The sequence below is a fragment of the Prionailurus bengalensis genome, chromosome E4, assembly GCF_016509475.1.
Source record: "Prionailurus bengalensis isolate Pbe53 chromosome E4, Fcat_Pben_1.1_paternal_pri, whole genome shotgun sequence".
In the NCBI taxonomy this organism is placed as follows: domain Eukaryota; kingdom Metazoa; phylum Chordata; class Mammalia; order Carnivora; family Felidae; genus Prionailurus; species Prionailurus bengalensis.
In genome coordinates this window covers 67,027,255-67,046,390 of record NC_057360.1, presented here as the reverse complement: position 1 = coordinate 67,046,390, position 19,136 = coordinate 67,027,255, and the positions used below count along the sequence as shown (strand labels likewise).

Genomic DNA, 19,136 nt, shown 5'->3' with positions numbered 1-19,136 from the left:
GCGTGCCACGTGGCCTCACCGTCTCAGGCACTTACTAAATATTTGTTGACGGACTGAATTTCTTAAAAATACTCGCCGCTGGCAAGGCTGCGGTAAGACTAGCACTTCTGTGCCCTTTCGGCGGGACTACAGATTGGTGCAAACTGTCGTTTTAAGTCAACTTTCAATTTGGGCGCAGCGTCACATTTACAGAAAGGTTGCAAAAGCAGGACAGAGAGTTCCCGGACAGCACTCCCCGGGCTCCCCGAGGTTAGCGCCCCGCGTTGCTGCGGTCCATCTGTCAACACGAGGAAACCAGTATTGACCAACTCAACTCCGGTGCTCAGTGTCACCGGTGTTCCCGTTAACGGCCCTTTTTTCCCGTCCCAGGATCCAGTCCAGGGTCCCACACTGCGTCTGGTGAGCCGTCCTTCTTAAACGTGTGTGTTCCCCGCAGAGAAAGGAGTCCTCTTACGCCTCCCTGGCGCAAAGGCAGTGGACGGGTTTCACAAGACCCGGCGAGGGCGGGTTCTGTTGATTCGCAGGAGTCAGGCTGGGCTCCTTTCCGGACTCTGGACAGCTGACCCCGGCGTGCACCCCTTCCTCTCGCCTCCTGTGCCCTCTTTCTGTGAGTTGGTGCAGGTTTTCTGGACGCTTGGCTGCAGGTGAGAAGATCCTTTATAAAGTGCACACCCTGCGAAGCAGAAACAGTCCAAGGAGATACACACGGGCACGCGGATCTAGGTGCCAGGACGAATCGGGAAAGCGGTCTTGGTTAGCAGCAAGAGAGGAACGTCAAGCAAGACGTGACGAGAGGCTTCCAGGCTTGTCTGGAGCAGAGCGACTTGACCCGGGAGAGGTGACGGTCTGACCACCCCCCCCCCCCCGGGGACCCCGGGGCCAGAAGCTGGTGGCCGTCTCTGCAGGGTGCTGCCAGCGGGTGACTCAGCCCCATCCGGCTTCGCTTCCTGGGTGCCGCCCTCAGAGTTCAGAATTCAAGTTCCCACGGCCGAGGGGAAGGAAGTCTGAGTGTCTGCTCTGGAGTCCTGAGCCCAACGTCCTGGTGGGAGGCAGTTCCGCTGTTAGCCCCACGGCTGCGCGGAGGGAGGGGGATCAGCTCCCCAAAGGAGGAGACCCAGAGAGACCGACGCCGACAGGCAAAGGGTTTGTAACACAGCATTCGTTTGCCAGAACATAAAGCATCTAGATGGTTGTTTCTTTTTAAGTAATCTCTGCACTCAGTGTGGGGCTTGAACGCACGACCCTGAGATCCAGAGTCACACGCTCCACCTGCTGAACCAGCCGGGCACCCCTGGTTTGTCTCATTTAATGTGGGAGGCGCAGGGGCACCTGGCTGGCTCCGTGGGTTAAGTGCCCAACTTCGGCTCAGGTCACGATCTCGCGGTCCGTGGGTTTGCGCCCCGCGTCAGGCTCTGTGCGGACAGCTCGGAGCCTGGAGCCTGTTTGGGATTCTGTGCCTCCCTCTCTCTCTGCCCCTCCCCTGCTTGCGCTCTGTCTCTCTCTCTGTCTCAAAAATAAACATTAAAAAAAATATATGGGAGGCTGTTTACAATGTAAATAGAAAAGGCAGGTTATAAAATAAGATGCATAGCGTGGTTCTAATTGCAAATACGATTGGGAGAAAAGACATCAAAATGTTACAAGTGGTTATCATTTTGTGACAGTGTCATGAATTGTTATGGGCCCTTTTTTGCTTTGTAAATATTTCCCAAACTTTCTACAATGAATATGTAATTGGGAAACAGCGACAATAATTTCATTTATTTATTTTTATTTTATTTTTATTTATTTATTTTTAAAAATTTTTTTAACGTTTTATTTATTTTTGAGACAGAGAGAGACAGAGCATGAACAGGGGACGGTCAGCAAGAGGGAGACACAGAATCTGAAACAGGCTCCGGGCTCTGAGCTGTCAGCATAGAGCCCGACGTGGGGCTCGAACTCACGGACCACGAGATCATGACCTGAGCCGAAGTCGGCCACTTAACCAACTGAGCCACCCAGGCGCCCCACATTTATTTATTTTTTAATGTTTATTTCTTTTTGAGACAGAGAGACACAGAGCGTGAGCAGGGGAGGGGCAGAGAGAGAGGGAGACCCAGAATCCGAAGCAGGCTCCAGGCTCCGAGCTGTCCGCACAGAGCCTGACGCGGGGCTTGACCTCAGGAACCGTGAGATCGTGACCTGAGCCTCTAGATCTGAAGTCGGAGGCCCAACCGACTGAGCCCCTCGGGCGCCCATATTTTTTTTTTTAACTTTTTAATTTATTTTTATTTTTATTATTTAAGCAGGCTCCACACCCACGTGGGGCTCAAACAACCCTGAGACCAAGAGCCGCACCTCCACCGGCTGAGCCAGCCCAGCACCGCCGGGCCGACATTTTTGTGAAATACCACAAACGCTAGTTACTAGAAAAATGCAGCGAAAAAGTCCCGTGAAATCCAAGCTCCATCTTTGCTCGGTAGATTCGGGGGTTAGGCCCCTGCCGGCCGGCTGTAAGTTTCCGAGCGCTTGGTCTCAGGTTCTGCGTGCGGCTGGGGGCCAAGAAGGAACAGCTCGTGGGGCCCGCGGGGAGCTGCCGCCCTGGAACAAGGGACGCTCGTCCTCAGCGTGTGCTGGCTCTCCCCTTCCTGAGAGTGACGGAAGCTCATCGAAGTAGCAGCACAGACACTCCCCCCCCCCATTCTAGTCCCCGAAGGCGGCCGCCGCCGAGTCCCCTGGGCATCGTCCGGAACAGCACACACGGGGGCCGCTCTTCACACCAGTCCGCTCGTGTGTACTCATCGTCGCCGTTGGCCGTGCCATGTCCCGTCGTGGGGCTGCTCTGCCCTCACGCACAATCCTTGCCCCATCCAGGTGTGTTCACGGGAAGCATCCCCTGCTGGGTGTGTGCAATTACAGCCTTAAAAAGTAACCGCTTGGGGGCGCCTGGGTGGCTCCATTGGTTGAGTGAGGTTAGCTCAGGCCGGCTCACGGTTGAGGGGTTCGAGCCCCACATCAGGCTTTGCGCTGTCAGCTCAGAGCCTGCTTTGGATTCTCTGTCTCCTTCTCTCTCTGCCCCTCCCCTGCTCCTGCTCTCTCTCTCTCTCTCTCTCTCTCTCAAAAATAAGTAAACATTAAAAAAAAGTACAGCTTTATTGAAATATAACTCACATACCATAAAATGTACCCTTTGAAGATACGAAATCGAGTGGTTTCACTATGGTCAGAATTGCAGCCTTTAGGGGCGCCTGGGTGGCTCAGTCGGTTGAGCGTCCGACTTCGGCTCAGGTCACGATCTCAAGGTTCATGGGTTCGAGCCCCGCGTCGGGCTCTGTGCGGACAGCTCGGAGCCTGGATCCTGCTTCGGATTCTGTGTCTCCCTCTCTCTGCCCCTCCCCCGCTCATGCTCTCACTCTGTCTTTGAAAAATGAATAAATGTAAAAAAAAAAAAAAGGAATTTCAGCCTTACTACTTAATTACAGAGCATTTTCACCACCCCTAAAAGAACCCCCACACCCACCAGCACTCACTCTGTTCTCCCTTTTCGCCAGACCCCGGCGCACTGATCGACTTTCTGTTCCCGTGGATTGGCCTGTCCTGGACCCTCACACAAATGGAATCAGACATACGTGACCTTTCGGGTCTTTCACTGTGCGTGTTTTCAAGTGCCCTCTGTGTGGTAGCGCGTGTCGTGACTTCGTCCCCTTCGATGGCCAAACGGTACTCCCTTCGTATATATCGCCCTCTCTTCATCCGCTCATCAGCTGGTGAGCATTTGTGCCCAGACTTTCCTGGCCACATCGGCTTCCAGTTCTCTCGGGTACGTGCTCAGGGGGGCGAGTTGCTGGCTCGTGTGTTTGACATTTCGAGGAGACGCCAAATTGTTTTCCAAAGTGGCTCCACTGTTTTCCAACCCCCCGGGCGCCATAGCAATTACAGTTTCTCCCCATCCTCAGCAAACCTTGTTGTTAGCTGTTTGACTTCAGCCATCCTCGTTGGGGATGAAGTGGCATCTCATTAAGATTTCATTTGCGGGGCGCCTGGGTGGCTCAGTGGGTTGAGTGTCCCTCTCGGGCTCAGGTCGTGATCTCGTGGTCCGTGGGTTCGAGCCCCGCGTCGGGCTCTGTGCTGACAGCTGGGAGCCTGGAGCCCGCTTCGCATTCTGTGTGTCTCTCTCTGCTCCTTCCCCGCTCAGCTCACACACTGTCTCTCTCTCAAGGGTAAATAATAAAAGATTAAAAAAAATTCATTTGCATTATGCTAATACTAACGATGCTGAGCATCTTTTCATGTGCTTATTAACTAATTGCATCTCTTTTTTACAGAAATGGCCACCAAAATTGCCCATGTAATTGGGTTGTCTTTTTATTTTTGAAATAAGTCCCTTACAAGATAACACAATTTGTGGGGCGCCTGGGTGGCTGTCGGTGAAGCGTCTGACTTTGGCTCGGGTCGCGATCTCGTGGTTCGTGGGTTGGAGCCCCGTGTCAGGTTCTCTGCTGTCAGCACAGAGCCCGGAGCCTGCTTCGGATTCTGTGTCTCCCCTTCTCTCTGCCCCTCCCCCACCGGTGCTTCTCTCTATAAAAACACGCATTAAAAAAAAAAAAAAGACAAATGATTTGCAAACATCTCTCTCCCTTTCTGTGGGTTGTCCTTTCATTTTTTTCAACTTTTTAAAAGTTTATTTTACTATTTTTTAGAGTTTATTTTTTTTTTTTTTGAGAGACAGTGTGAGTGGGGGAGGGGCAGAGAGAGAGGGAGACACGGAATCCGAAGCAGGCTCCAGGCTCCGAGCTGTCAGCGTAGGGCCCCAACACAGGGCTCGAACTCACAAACTGCATGATCATCACCTGAGCCGGAGTCTGATGCTTAACCGAATGAGTCACCCAGGCACCCCTAAGATAATTTATTTTGAGAGCAAGAGAAAGCATAAGCAGGGGAGGGGTAGAGAGAGAGGGAGAGAGAGAATCCCAAGCGGGCTCAGTGCTGTCAGCATAGAGTGCAACGCGGGGTTCCTTCCCACGAACCGTGAGATCATGACCTGAACCGATCTCAACCAACTGAGCCACCCAGGTGCCCCTGTCTGCGTTTTCCTGAAGGGGTCCTTTAAAGCACAAGTTTTTGACTTTGCTGAGGCTCCAGTGTATCTAATTCTTGCCGCTGGTGCTTCTGGTGTCTTCAGAAACCATCGCCCGATCAACGTCATGCAAATTTACGTTTCCTTCTAAGAATGCTATAGTTTTAGCTGTTACATTTTGGTTTATGATCTGTTTCAATGTTGGTATACGGTATGAGGTAGGGGTCCGGCTTCATTCTTTTGTACGTGGATATTCAGCTGTCCCAACACCGTTTGGTAGAAAGACCTCTCTTTCCCCATTTCTGATGTTGTCAAATTGTCCCTGAAGAGAGTGTACTCCCCCATAGGACCTACGTGCCTCTGTGTCACATTGGCCATTGACAGGAAGACAGTGATGAACCGGGGCGTGTCAGGGGCCACCGGGAGGGTTGAGAAGTGGGCTCGAAAGAGGGCGGCACAAGAGGGTGGGCTGAAGGAAGTGGAAATGTTTCTCTCAAATAAGACACGAGGTGGGGGAAGGTGAGCCCGGAGGGGGTGGGCCCGAGTTGAGAGCCCTGCTCTGCCCCTTGCCGGCTGTGACCCAGAGCTCCGAGCCTCGGCTCTGTCACCTGCCCGGCAGAGGGTGGGGGCAGGGCGCTCCCCTCTGCGGAGTTGCTGTGAGAAGTGCCTGCAAAGAGCCCTGCCACACAGGCCCTGGTGACAGTAGCCACGGTGACGAGCCCACGCGGCTGCCGGGGAGCATCACGGTGGCACCCGGTGCTGGAGCCGTCGGGCGAGTGTGAGCTTTTCAGTGACGGCTGACGGTGTGTGGGAACCCGGATCCACTGTGTGTGTCACTGTCACTCAGAGTGAGGCAGTACCGCCAGTCTCTGCTGTGACACGTTACGGGAAGGAGACGATGTGACAGCGAGATAGATCCTGAGTGACGGAGCGGAAGACAGACCCGCCAGGCAAACTGGGGGTGCCCAGCAGGGACTTCTGGGCGGGATGTCAGGGCGGGTGCCTCTGTACTGTTCCCTCGTCCCCAGGCTTTGTCCCTGTTCCCAGACAGCAAGGAGGAAAGGAGGGGGGCTCTTGTCGCGGAGAGGGGGTTTTGCTCAGAGCACAGGGGCTGCAGCACACGTGAGCAGCTGTGGCCAGAGCACACGAGGAGAAGCTGCTGGAAGTGTGTGCGGAGTGGGTGGGGCGCAGCTAGGCCTGGTTCCTCCTCCTCTTGGCTTCTGCCTCCAGAGCAGCGATAAAAACAGCACCAAAACCTAACCATTCCTTCCCCGTCCCTGTGCCCCGGGGCAGGCGGGAGAGGAACCAACCCTCGTCTCATTAAGCTTTTAGGAGCTCAGCCAGGCGGGCACTTCAGGGGCTGCAGCGAGGAGCCAACCCCCCCCCCCCGCCCCCCGGCTCTCCTCGCCCGGGCAAGAGCCGTCTCAGAACCCGGAGACCTGCTCTGCAGGAAATGAAGCGGGGGGGGGGGGGGGGGGTGAACTGCACATGTGCGGGTGACGGCTGCTTTTATTCAAGTGACATCAGGGGCAGACGGACAGGAAGTCGGTGGACGTGGGGGAGAGACAGTGGCAGGGACAAGAATGCAGGGACTGGGACCGCCCGGAAGGGTGAGCGAACAGAGGGAAAGACGCTCTTCGTGCCATAGGAAGGGGACAGGACGAGTCTGAAACACGAACGGGGACCTTCCTGCCCCCCATCCAAGGCGTCCTGCGCACACGGCGGGAGGGGCGTTGGGACTGTTGGGAGATGGGAGATGGCAACGCCTTCTCTGAGCTCAGAGATGAAGGGGTACACCCAGGAGGAGGGCCACACGGTGACCCCCAGTGCCGGGGGGGGGGGGAGAATAAATATCCTCAGAGCGGGACTTGAGGTGGTGGGGGGGGGAGAGGGAGGAGGGAGCGGGAGCTGGCTTTGGGGCCTGCAGGGAGCAGGGAGGCAGAGGCGGCCAGGACAGTGCTTGCAAATATCGGGGTGACCGTGGGAGGGCAGCAGCGGGCAAAGAGCAAGGGCCTCGGTGGGCCAGGGTGCAGGGCCCAGGTCCCCGCGCTGCGGTCCGGCGGGGACACGGAGGGGCTCTGGGGCTTATCGGCCACACGGCCAGCCTCTGGGCAAGGCTCACTGTCGCCAGGGAGCCTCCGTGTGGCCCGGTGGGCCAGCTGCTCCAGCCGGGGCGGGGGGGGGGTGGGGGGGTGATGCTCTGATGCTCCCGGAGCTCGGCCCAGCCCTGAGCCCTGGGCATCCGCAGGGCTGTGAGCGAGTGTTAGTGTTGAGACCGCAACCTGGCAGGGAAGAGGGGCTCGCGGAGCGGCCCCTGCCTCCATCACTTCCGCAGCAGTTTCTTGTTGAGGAGGAAGATGAGAAGGTTGACGTTGACCTTGGCCTTGTTGAAGAGCTTCATAACAGCTACACCTTCGTACTGGAGCTGCAGGAGGTCCTGGGGGGAGGGCAGGGGTGGGGTGCGCGAGGGCTCCTGGTGGTAGCCTGGCCAGTCTACACAACACTCACACCCCCGAGCCTCCCTCGCCCACCCAGGGGCGCTGGCCATCAAAACCCCAGTTCACAGATGAGGACATCAAGGCCAAGAGAGGCACAGGGACTTGACCAAATGTCAATTCGAGCAGAGTCAGGGCTTCAAACCCCTTCTCTCATTCAAAAGGCCAAAGGGCAGAACAAAAAGACGTGGGTTTAAAGTCACTGCTTCCTGGGGCGCCTGGGTGGCTCAGTCGGTTGAGCGTCTGACTTCGGCACAGGTCATGATCTCACGGCTTGTGAGTTCAAGCCCCACATTGGGCTCTGTGCTGACAGCGCGGAGGCTGCTTGGGATCCCCTCTCTCTCTCTCTCTCTCTCTCTCTCTCTGCCCCTCTATAGCTCGTGCTCTCTCTCTCAAAATAAATAAACCTAAACAAACAAACAAAATCACAGCTGTCCTGAACACTGGCCTGTGTCTCAGGCTGCATCTGTGTCAGCCTCAGAGCCTGGAGAACAGGGGTCACGCTTCAGGGCTGTGCAGAGGGCCGCAGGGCGGCGTGTGCGAGGTCCCAGACACGTGCTGGGACATCAGGACTCATCCGCTCTGACAGTGCCCGCCAGCTGCACGCTCTGTGCTTGGCGGTGGGGTCTGGGCCAGGGCCTGGGGACAGAGGCGCTCGGGCCGCAAGACCCTCACCCTTCCGTTCAGGTGCTGATGGGCGGGGCGGGGAGCTGACGTCCTCCGCGGCTGAGAGGAGCGAGGCGGGCCCACTGTCCTCAGGCGGGCACCCGAGCCAGGCCGGCGGCTTGGGGCCCCTGGGGGGCCTCTCACCTGGTAGTGAAGCTGGAACCGCTCCACGTCCACACCCAGGAACCGGGCGTTGACTTCGAACTTCCCTGCCTCGTCTCCAGGGCTGATGTCAAAGATCACATTTCTGAAGCTTTCAGGGACAGGATTCAAAACGCGGACTCAGTGCTTCTTTCCAGGGCCCCGGCCCCCCTCCTCCGGAGCCCAGACTTCCCGTCAGTGCTCGCGGGGCCCCGGCTGCCTCTGTCTTCGGCGTGCCTGGCCCTTACGGCTGTCCCCTCCTCCAGGACGGGTCCCCGGTGCCCTCCCCCTTGGGTGTGTCCGGGGCTGTGCCGGACCACGTGCGCTGCCCTTGGCTTTCTGCCTGGAGGTGTCCCGTCTCCCCATCACCCCGCAGCCCCTCCCAAGGCGGGGCCACGCTGGGGCCCGGTGGGGGTCTGACACTGTGCCCTCCGAACACACGTACTGAGAGGTGGGAAGGCCCTCGATCTCCAGCAGGACCCCCTTGTCCAGGAGCTGGGCAGCAGTGTAACGGAGCGACGGCTTCTTCCCTTTCCCGGAGCTCCTGGTTTAAAAAAGGGCCCAGGGAGTTCACGGAGCCGGGTCTTCAACACCAAAGACCCCAGTTCTCCCTGTGGCGGCCGACTCAGGCCCCAAGGCTCTGTGAGGGGACCGAAGGCCAGAATCAGAAAGGGACCCTGCCGTCCCGGGGCGACCTCCCCTTCAGGGGTCACGTGGGCAGAGGTGAGAGGTCACGGGGAGCGGGAGGAGGCACCCACTTGGGGCGGGGGGCCAGCTGGTCCAGGCAGGCCCGGATGTACTGGCTGTAGTGGTCGCCCTGCTCCTCGAAGAAGGTGGCCTTACTGTCCAGGCCGCGGAGCGTGGCCCCCAGCTTCACCAGCTCCGCCTTCCGCCTCTGCCGGCAACGGCGCTGGTTGCGGATGTCCTGGGGTTGGGGGACAAGGGAGGGGGAGTTGCCCCCTGCGACGGGAGCGCCTCGGGGCCTGGCGGGCCCACAACAAATCCCTGTGAGGGTCTCCGGGAAAAGCAGGAAGAGGGAGGTTTCCCAGCTGCTTTTCCGACGAGGAGGAGGGTCTCGAGGATTCCAGCCCGAACCCTCAGGGCCGGGGCCTCGCCCCCACCGAGGAGTCACGGTTCCAAGGCTCCTGGTCTTTCAGTACAAGAGCGCCCTGAGTAACGTTCCGACCTCGCCTTCAAAACGGACCCTCTGGCCGTGCCTTGGCCTCCCCCGGCTGGCGAGGATCTGGGCGGACACGTGCGGGGGTGGGGGGTGGGGGGGGCGTGTCCCAAGGCGCCCGGGGTCGCTACCTTGGCCAGTTCGTCCACCAGCCCCTGGTAGCCGTCGCTGGCGCTGACCAGCCCCAGGCCCTCCAGCCGGCGCAGGTTGCGCAGGACGCGCCGACGCTTGTCCGCCAGCGGCAGGAGGGACTGCGCGGTCAGCGAGCGGTGCCGTCGCAGGGGCTCCGGGGTCTGGCTCTCACGGGCCCGGCGCCGGCTCGTCAGCCGCTCGTGGGCCGCTTCCTGAGGGGCAAAAGAGCTGCAGGGATCCGCCGGGCCGCGCCACTCCGCCCCCCGGGCCGGGGCGGACCCCAGCTCATCTGGGGCAGGGGTGGGTGCGGTGGGGATGTCAGAGACGGGCGAGGGCCTCGGGGGTCCCCACGGGGGAGCAGGGGCCCAAGGAGACCGGGGCGGAAGCCGCAGCAGAAGGGGTTCTGGACACACACCTCCCAACACCGCGATGGCTCCAGGGTATCCGGGGCGCCCCTCTCCTCCATCCTGTGCTTTGGGACCTGCCCCTACGGGCCATCCTCACCTTCTCCGGAAGGCCCTCGGCTTAGTCTTTGCTGCCGGGGGCCCAACCGGACCTCCACCCAGTACCTTCTCTGCCTCCAGGCCTCAGGCGGCCGCTCTCCCTGCAGGATGCCTGCCCTCCAGCGCCCATTGGGGTAGCTGTGCGATGCCCCTGAGCCGCCCCCCCCCCGCCCCCCACAGCACGGACATCAGGGCCTTTGGGGTCCCTGCAGAGCTCACTCTTGCTGCAGGGGGAGCCGGGACGGGGGTGCTATTCTCATTCCTGGGGGGCACATCTGTCTGCTTGTGGAGCCTGGGTGGGTCTAGGGGAGGAAACGGGCGGTGCCAGGAGGGGGGGATGAACAGACCAGACTTGGAGCTACCCGGCCACTCACCTGCTCTCTGGACGCCGGGAGGGACAGCATCTCCTCGAGGGAGTCCCCAGGCTGGAACTGCATGATGTCCACCAGCATCTGCTTGGTGCTGCAGGAGGAGGGGAGGGACAGGGAAGGGTCTGGGCCCGAGGCTGGCCGGGAGCTGAGGGTGGGTGCACCCTGCCCCACGTCATGGCTGCCAGGGACCTCGGGAGGTCAGGAGAACAAACAAGGAGGGAGACCCCAGGGTGAGATGCAGGGCCTGAGTACAGAACCCCCTGTGTGCACACACACCGGGCCGCCTCACCCCTGCCCTCACCCCCGGCGCCCTGCCAACAATGCCCTCCCACAAACCGTCGTCCTGAGTCCATGAGCTAAAGGATGTGCCTCCTCCTGTGGGAGACCTTCCCCAGCTCAGGTGTCCCTTCTCTGAGCTCTCAGGGTGCCTGACGGCCACCTTCCTCTTGGTGGCTCTGGCTGCGTGCTCACGCCTGGCCCCGCCCTGCTAGAAGAGCGATGGCAAGACGAGGCCAAGGGCCCAGCTCACTGGTTCACTGGGCAAGTGGGTGGGGAGGGGCCGCCCTGCCAGCGCAGGGCCGAGGCGGCAACTCGGCTCCTCTTCTGCCCAGATGGCCGGCCAGCCCTGCGGGGCATCCCCCTTGCTTTCACAGGACCGGGGGTGGAAAGCTCCTGACCTTCTCTCTCGGCAGGACACCCACCCTGGGTCTCTACACTAAAGCAGGGAGACCATCCCCGACCTCACGGTTGTCCCTCGGGTCAAACGGTCACAGCGCAGAAACACACAAACGTCAGGTGTTACCAACACCCCCGCTCTCCCTCGGCCTCAGCTCAGCACAGAACAGAGGCCGAGGTGGACAGCGGAGGCCCGGCGAGGGCAGTGCCGGTGAGCCTCAGGGGGACCCGCCCGAAGGACAGGAGCCCAGGAAGACAGTGGAATGGCCTCGCCCCCCATCCGAGCAGGGGCCGGGGCTGGGGCCACCTTCACCCACCTCAGAAGCAGGCTCCGGGCACTGGCATCGCCGGGGTCCGTCTCCAGCCCTTCAAACTTGTTGGCGAGCGTCAGGGACACCTCCAGCTTGCTCGGGTCCAGGCTCCTGTCCGCGGCCACGCCCTCCCCTGAAGTGGAGGGAGGGATGAGACGAGCGTGCCCCACGTGCAGACAGCCGTGCTACGTGCCCACTCCGGGCACCTCTATGCCAGGAGAGGCGGGTCCACCGGGGGCAGCACCCACAGGACGGCTCTCGTCCACAGAGCTCAGCCTCCCGGTTCCTGCGGATGAACCTCTGACCGACACCCTCTGCCCAGCTTTCGATGTGTCACCACCCCCACCCTGAACTTCCACCCCTGCAGGGCCACATCCTGTCACTCCATGGACTCAAGGCCCTGTCAGAGAAACCCTTAGAGACTCCAAACGGACCTGTATTCATCCACACCGCTCTCCCACGCTGTGTCCATCTCGGACCAGAGGGAAAGGAGAGGTGCTGTGCGGACTGGCTTTCCGGCACGCGTCCCTGACCATGGAACTCCGGAGAGAGCCTGCCGGCCTGCCATTCAGTCTGTCCGTCCCTCCCTCCCTGCAGGCCCTCCCCGCCCCACCCGCTGCCGGGCCCCCTCGCCAAGGACGGCGCGCACCGATGAGGTCAGGGATGGTGGGCAGCTCCCCCAGGTCCTCCAGGAGCTCGTGCAGGGGGTCGCAGTGATCGGGGGCAACCGAGTCCTGGTGCTCCAGCAACAGCTGCAGGTGGAAGGAGAGAGCAGCTACGGATCCAAGCCAGACCTTCCTCCGAGGGCCGCCCACGCCGCCCCCCCCCCCGCCCCCCCGCGCCCCCCAGCCGCGCCCCTCACCCTGTGCGTGTTGACCAGCTCCCCCACGGTGATGTACACCACGGGTCTGGCCACGGCCACCATGTCCGAGTACTCGTCCATCGCAAAGCGCTCCTCCGGCTCCGGCACCTGGCAGGCTCGGCAGACGAACCTCCTGTCTCCAGAGGAAGGGTGTGGGAGAGGGCGGACGGCACCCCCACCTGTTCTGTGAGCCCCCGCGGGGCCGCCCGGCCCCCCTCCCGGTGTCCCCTCAAGCCCACTGCCCTGGACGGCCCTCCTCTGTCTCCGCCGGGCGATGCTTCCAACAACCCGCGCTCCGGCTCCCTGACCGCCGCGCCCCCGCCGTGCCGCGCTTCCCCCATGGCCCAGAGGGAGAAGGGGAGGCACGGCAGAGGACGAGAGCAAGAGAAGGGGACAGGAGGGACAGGGTGCCGGGACGGAGACCTGAACTTGAGGTGCGTCTCCTCCAGGTAGTCGTTCAAGACCCGCAGGTGCCGGCTCTCCCCGCGGAAGGCCTTGCCGGCGGCGGCCTGCTGCAGGACTTGGGCCACGGCCCCGAGCGTGTGGCGCTGGGGGGCGGCCAGGGCACCGCCCGCCGCCACGGCCACGATGTCGAAGGCGTCAGGGGCCACGACGGCCGGGTTCAGGAAGCGGTAGTACAGGAGGTTCCCTACCACCTGAGGGCAGAGGAAACCGTCCCAGAAGCGTCCGGGGGTCCGCCCTGGCAGCCCCTGCCCCGCCCCCCAGCTCCCAGGCTGGCGACCCGCTCAAGGTCACGCGGTGAAAGCTGGGCAGGGGCTGGGACTGGAACCCAGATCCCCTGGGCCCGTGCGGGGCTGTCCGGCCTCTTAGCTCACGACCATGCGCCTTTCCGCCCGCCGGCAGAGGCTCTGCTGGTGAGCCAGCGTGGAGATTTCCCCGCTTGATTTTTACAGCGTCGGGTCTTCTCTCCATTTGTCTCAGTCGGGGGTTCACCAGCAGGGCAAAAGGGAGCTCGTGAGTCTGGGGAGGGGACACTCGCCTTGTAGACCTCGTTCTCTGGGGCGTCGGGGAACTTCTCCGCCAGGGTTGTCTTCAGGACCTTAGCAACGTACCGCATCCCGTACCTGCGGACAAAGTGTGCGTGAGCCGCGGTCCGCCCGTCTCTGCCGGAGCTCCAGGCAGTGTCCCCCTGCTACTCACGGCCCGCTCCCTGCCGCCCCCTCCCCGGCCCTAGTGTCAGTGCCCAGGACCAGTGCCCTGCTGCCCACTAAGCTTGCATGCGGCCTTCAGCCTGGCCCGAGACCCTCTTCTTTGCTCCAGTCTCCCCTGGGGAGCAGCCCAGGTCCCGATATTCACTTTGCCTCCCCCCACAGAAGCACCTTCAGCGTGGACCTGGGGTGTGGGGCACTCACAGCCAGAGCCCTGTCCCAGGACAGCCTGGGAGGCTCTGGGAAGGCCAACCTTGTCTGTCATCACCGAGCACCCGGGAGGGGCTGGATTGGAGGCGGGGCCCGAGGAGAACAACAGATGGGGGCTTACCCCACCCCCTCCCCCTCGCCGACTCCTTCCCTGGTCTGGAAGACGGAGATGCCCATTCTTGCCCTCTCTCTAGCTCAGGGATTTTGTGAGGATCAAGTGAAACTATGTCGTGGAAGTAACGTACGATGACAGAACAGTGTTCAAATGTGTTAGATTCTATTATCGTCACTGTTCCTACCACAGATGTGCCACCTACTAATTTAACCTAGTCCCGCCTCCTAGAGTGCTGGACACAGAGGTTTACAGCTCGCCTGGCCTGGCCCTCTTGAGGTCCCGTGCCCGGGCTGGGGCGCGGCTGATGCACTTACGGAATCTGGTCCACAGAGGAGACGATGGCTGCAAGGAACTTGTCCGTCACGGCGAGGAGGCTGCGGAGGGAGATGTCCAGCCGTCTCTGGACCTCGGGGTGGCTCAAGGCCTGCTCTGGAGTGACGTCATAGGGGAGGTGGCTGTGGGCAGAGAGACAAGGTATCAGCCAGAGCCCCTCCCATGGCCTCCCCTCCCGGGTTCCACCCTTTCAACCCTCCATCTAACAGGATTGCGCGTGCGTGTACCTACACACGCGCTAAGGGCGGCCCCGCGTGCTGGAGGGGACCAGGCCGGAATAAGAGAAAGGACTCAGGGGGAATGGAGCGGGGTGGGTGGAGGGCGAAGGAGGAGAAGCTGAGGGCCCACGGGGTGGACGAGGAGGGACGAGCGGACGACCACAGTCTGCGTGGACTCCTCGGCGGGGCTGGAGGCAGGGCCATCCCTCAGCTAGTCTTTGGCGGTTGGGGCGATCGGGAAGACGGCCTCGGCCTTGCAGCCCCGACACGCAGGCCCGTGTGGCACTGGAGAGGCCGCCAGCGCGGGCGGCTCCTCGGCGGCCCCCTTCCCAAGGACCGTGCCCCCGAGTAGCACCCCCAGTCTACAAGGCCGACCAGCTCTCCTGCCACCTCACTTGTCTATCCGCCTGCAAATCTGGGTGCTCAGCTATCCCCCATCAAGGAGGCGTCCGTATCCCAACTCCCGGCAGGTCGGACGGGCCGCTCTCAAGCAAGCACCGACACGCCAATTAAACACGTTTGCACGTTCACCTGTGTTCATTCTACACCCAGGTCCGTGTCATTTACATCAGTTCCACGTTAACCACCAGAGGGGGCGCTAAAAGCTACTTTATTTCATCCCGCGGGGCCGGCGTCATATCTGCATACATCAGCAGCTCATTTCTATGCCACCTTCGGAGCTGGTCAGAGGAGCTCTCCCTCTGCTGCTGCTCACCTGCACCGCCCCTCACCTGCGCTGGCCGGTCTGGGCCTCGCTCTGGTTGATCCAGCTCTTGTAGAGGTGAATGGGGTCGATGTGGACGCTCAGCGTCTTGTCCTCCAGCACGTCCTGGACGACTCTGCCCAGGATCTCGCGCAGGGCGCTCTGGCCCCGCCCATTACGGTAGAACCTCACCACGAGCCCCACTACCGCGGGGTTGCCTGTCACCATGTCCTGGGGCTGCTCCACCTTTGACCTGTGGTTCGAGAGGTCACCGGAGCTGGTCTCCTGTCTCTGTGTAGGACAAAGAGCTGCTCCTCTCCGAGACTGTGGCCCTTCAAAGCCTGCTCTGCTATGGCCCCTCCCAAGGCCTGTCCTGACAGCCTGTGCGCTAACGTGCCCGCCCCCATCCTCCCTCCGTACTGTCCCCGGAGGCTCTTACAGACGCTCCACGTGAGGCTGAGAAGAGGTCTCGTGATTCCATTTCTGCCCTCAAACCTCAACAAACCGCCCCCTTGTGAAGGGGCCGACGGTGGCGTCTCTCAACCCGTTCCCTTCCCACTCGTCTGGGCGCGGAAAGCCTACCTGATCTCCTCCTGGAGCGCTGTCTTGAAGAGCTGGAGCAGGAGGTAGGCCTCGCGGCGGTTGGAGGCATAGTTGTACAGGCTGAAAATCACGGACTCCATGAACTTGGTGGTTCTGTTCTGTGGCATGTGAAAGATCAGCTTGGCCAGGTAGAGAGGCTGAGTCTGCAAGCAACGGGGGAAACAGGAGGCGTGTGATGGGCCCCGAGGGCCGGTGATGCATTAGAGGCTCTCCCGATGGGGACCGGAGAGGAGAAGGCACCGGCCCGCTTCCTGGGAGGCGCGAGGAACCTTCCAGACAAGCAGCAGTGGGGGGCAGTCCCCGGGGTCGAGGCACGAGGGTTACGGGCACAGAGAGGCCTCCGGGCCCCAGACCCTTCGGGGACGGTGGGGTCCTCTCGTTCCAAAGGCTCCTGCTCACCTGCAGCAGGTAGAAGAGGTGCTGGTAAGCTTCTAGTTTCTGCCTTTTCTCTCTGCTCAGCGACTTCAGGCCCTTCTGCTTGTCCAGAGCCATCATACCCGACAGCTGCTCTTTGTTCTTATTGGTCAGCTTCTTGCAGTGGGAGATCACCTCCTGCAGGTGCCGGGGGGCACGGCGCTGGGTCAGAGTCAGGCCTCGAGGAACCGGGCCTTTCTGCGGTTCCAGGAGCCCCCGCACACGGTTCGAGGGTGCGCGCCCCCCCGCCCCCCGCCCTGCCCCTCCGTCTGGCACCTCTGCTTCCACAGGGTGCGTCCCGTCCCCAGAGAGGGCCGGCCAGCAGCCCGGGCGTCGCGTCTGTGGGATTTTGCTCATTTCTCACGTCGCGCGCCCGGGCTGGGGCCACCACCGCCACTTCTACCCACACGGCGCGGCCTCGTAATGTGCGGTTTGAGGTACTTTCCTATCTGTCTACACGGGCCTGGTGAGGTGGGCGCTCTGATTATTCCCGCCTCCGAGGAGGAAACAGACTCAGAGATGAAAGAGGCGGCTGGCGGCCCCCTCACTGGGAAGCGGCAGAAGCAGGCATTCTAGTTCCGTCACCTGCCCCCCGAAGCGCCGCGGGAGCGAGGACCTGAGCCAGGTGATGAAGTCCGACGCGTAACACGTGCTCGAGTAGCCACCTCCCTGGGAGCAGCTGGGTCTGGCGGTGGGCGGCCCGGCCCCTCACCTGCAGGGTGATCCGGTTCTTCACCAGCAGGCCGATCTTGATGTCCATGAGGTTGAGGTCCTGCTGCAGCTGCTGGTTGGACCGGATCTTCCTGACCACCTCTTCCTGAAGCTTCAGCAGCTCTGCCTCGGCCAGGAAGTCCTCCTGGCTTTGATTCAAGAGGTGGGCAAATCTGCACACCACGCTGAGAGGGGGATGGGGCACGTGCACTGGCGGGAAGGGAAGAGGCGTCAGGACGAGCCGAGCCCTCGCGGGGGCTTCCTCAGCAGCTCCCTGCCTCTTACCACCTCCTGGTCCCCAGCCTGCTTGAGGCCAGCAGGCCGCCTCCAGGCCTGTCCTGTCCCCGAGGTCCTTGTCTCTTATGGGCAGTTATGACGGAAGAACCGTCCTTCCCTTGCTCTCCTCGCCCCTGGGCCCAGGCCAGGGACCTCTCCCGCCCCCAAGTCAGAGCCCTAGCTGCCTCCACGAACCCCCTACTCCAATTTGTTCTTCCGATCGGCCGAGTGCCCAGAGTCAGAGATGGGCAGGCGGCACCCCTGCGGGCAGGACGGGCAGAGTGGGGTAGGAGGGACGTCCCAGGGCAGTGCAGGCCACCTGATGCCCAGGAATGCTGCCTCAGGCCTGGAAGGGAAAGGGGCCCACCTGTTCCAGAACCCAAGGACTGGAGGAAACTTGGAAATGGACCCTGGGTCTACTTCACAAAGAGCAGGGCATCCAAGGCTGGGCTTCTGGACTTTCAGGACAGGAGCCAAGAAGGGCCCAGAAGGACCCCTTTGAGGCTTTAGGTGCGTGCCCCGCTGAGGGGACAAGGGGCAGGATGACAGAGCACCCCTAGGTGCTGGCACTCAGTCCTGACACTGCAGAAGGCTTCATGCACGGCCCAGAGGCCGGAGCTGGGGGAGCCACGGGTCACGCAAGAGTGTGGGGAGAAGCCCCTTCCCTTGATTACTTTGCTGGTAGCGACGGGGAGATAATGGAGGCCTGGCACAGAAAGAACGTGCTCGGGGGAGTCCTCCAGGGGACCGGGCCATGTTACCCGGTGGGCAGGAGCTCCTGCTACAACCCCTATCGGATGTTCTGCACAGACGTCTCCTACTCTCTCCCTGCTGTGCGGCCCCAGGAGGGACATCTGGACCTGTCTGAGCCTGGGGGATTTCCTGTCTCTACCACCAGACTGGGGGATCCCCAAAGGCAGAGCACATGTCTTCACTCCCACACGCACCCCGGGTCCTGAGCCACATGCTCAAGGTCGGGGACATCAGCTGGCGACGAGGGCAGGGGCTCAAGAAGGGCCAACGGCGTCTCCAGAGCCCAGGCTGCAAGCTTGGGGTGGGGGGCGTGACCCTCTGCCTTGCTGACTCTCGGGGGCCATGGGCTCGCGCGGACAGGGGAGGGCAGGCCGTGTACTCACGACAGAGAGGAGACCAAGCCGCATACCTAACATTCTGTAGTCATCCCGGGCTTTCCGGGCCCGGAAAAACGCCTGGATCTTCACAATGGAGTTAACCTGCCGTGAACACAGGTGCGAAAGGGCTGCTGGCCGCCCCTGCCCTGGTCTCATGCGTGAAGGCCGGGCACGGGGACAGCAGGAGGACACTCACGTTCTTCTGGAAGTATCCCAGACGCCTCCGGTACCGCCTCCGAGCTGCCCACATCCGGACCCAGGCCTGGATCTGAGGACGCGCACTGCGTCAGAGCTCCAGGCTCGGGGGCCACCCTCCGGCCCGGGCCAGTCCAGCTGTCCCCAGAGGCCACGAGGCAAGAGGACTAAACGATTGTTCTCAGAGGGCCCTTCAAGAGACAGGAACCCGCCCAAACCGTGACAGCTACCTTGATTACGGCGTCCGAGTTCGCTTTTAAATACTGCAGCCGTCCCAGGTAGGTCTTCCGCTGCCTGTAACCCCGCCAGTGAGCCTGGGCGTCAGGACAGGAAAGGAGAAGAGCCCGGCTGGTCCCCGCTAGCCTGAGAGGCCCTCCAGGGAAGCAGGAGGGAGGCAGGCAAGGGGAGGGGGAGGGGGAGGGGGAGGGGGGAGGGGGGAGGGAAAGCCAGCCCTGGTGTCAGAGAACTTCCATCCACGCGGGGAGACCAAACGCCTGCCGCCCTCCCTGGTCCCGGCACACGCATATGCACACGCACGCACCCAGGCCAACCAACACCTCCTCGCAGGGACGCTACTGCAAGGCAATGAGCTTAAAAGACAGTAGTAGTACAGTCTACACCCCGTCACCAGAGCACACGCTGTGTCCCCCCAAACACACGCACGTGC

The 19,136-nt window shown here is 61.5% G+C and overlaps 1 protein-coding gene across 1 annotated transcript in view; it reads right to left on the bottom strand.

Moving 5' to 3' along the window:
• Nucleotides 1-6,553: 6,553 nt before the first annotated feature.
• IQGAP3 (IQ motif containing GTPase activating protein 3) overlaps nt 6,554-19,136 on the bottom strand; it is a 35,527-nt gene continuing 22,944 nt past the window's right edge. The window contains exons 20-38 of the mRNA XM_043569069.1: nt 18,700-18,783; nt 18,471-18,542; nt 18,307-18,376; nt 16,870-17,078; nt 16,143-16,295; nt 15,723-15,886; nt 15,169-15,393; nt 14,201-14,341; nt 13,393-13,477; nt 12,816-13,048; nt 12,393-12,525; nt 12,180-12,282; nt 11,537-11,663; nt 10,548-10,635; nt 9,670-9,882; nt 9,120-9,286; nt 8,807-8,905; nt 8,365-8,473; nt 6,554-7,496 (exon numbers count right to left, since the gene is read on the bottom strand). Of these exons, the coding sequence (XP_043425004.1) occupies nt 7,383-7,496; nt 8,365-8,473; nt 8,807-8,905; nt 9,120-9,286; nt 9,670-9,882; nt 10,548-10,635; nt 11,537-11,663; nt 12,180-12,282; nt 12,393-12,525; nt 12,816-13,048; nt 13,393-13,477; nt 14,201-14,341; nt 15,169-15,393; nt 15,723-15,886; nt 16,143-16,295; nt 16,870-17,078; nt 18,307-18,376; nt 18,471-18,542; nt 18,700-18,783 (2,589 nt within the window). The 3' untranslated portion in view covers nt 6,554-7,382. The remainder of the gene's footprint in view (nt 7,497-8,364; nt 8,474-8,806; nt 8,906-9,119; nt 9,287-9,669; nt 9,883-10,547; nt 10,636-11,536; nt 11,664-12,179; nt 12,283-12,392; nt 12,526-12,815; nt 13,049-13,392; nt 13,478-14,200; nt 14,342-15,168; nt 15,394-15,722; nt 15,887-16,142; nt 16,296-16,869; nt 17,079-18,306; nt 18,377-18,470; nt 18,543-18,699; nt 18,784-19,136) is intronic.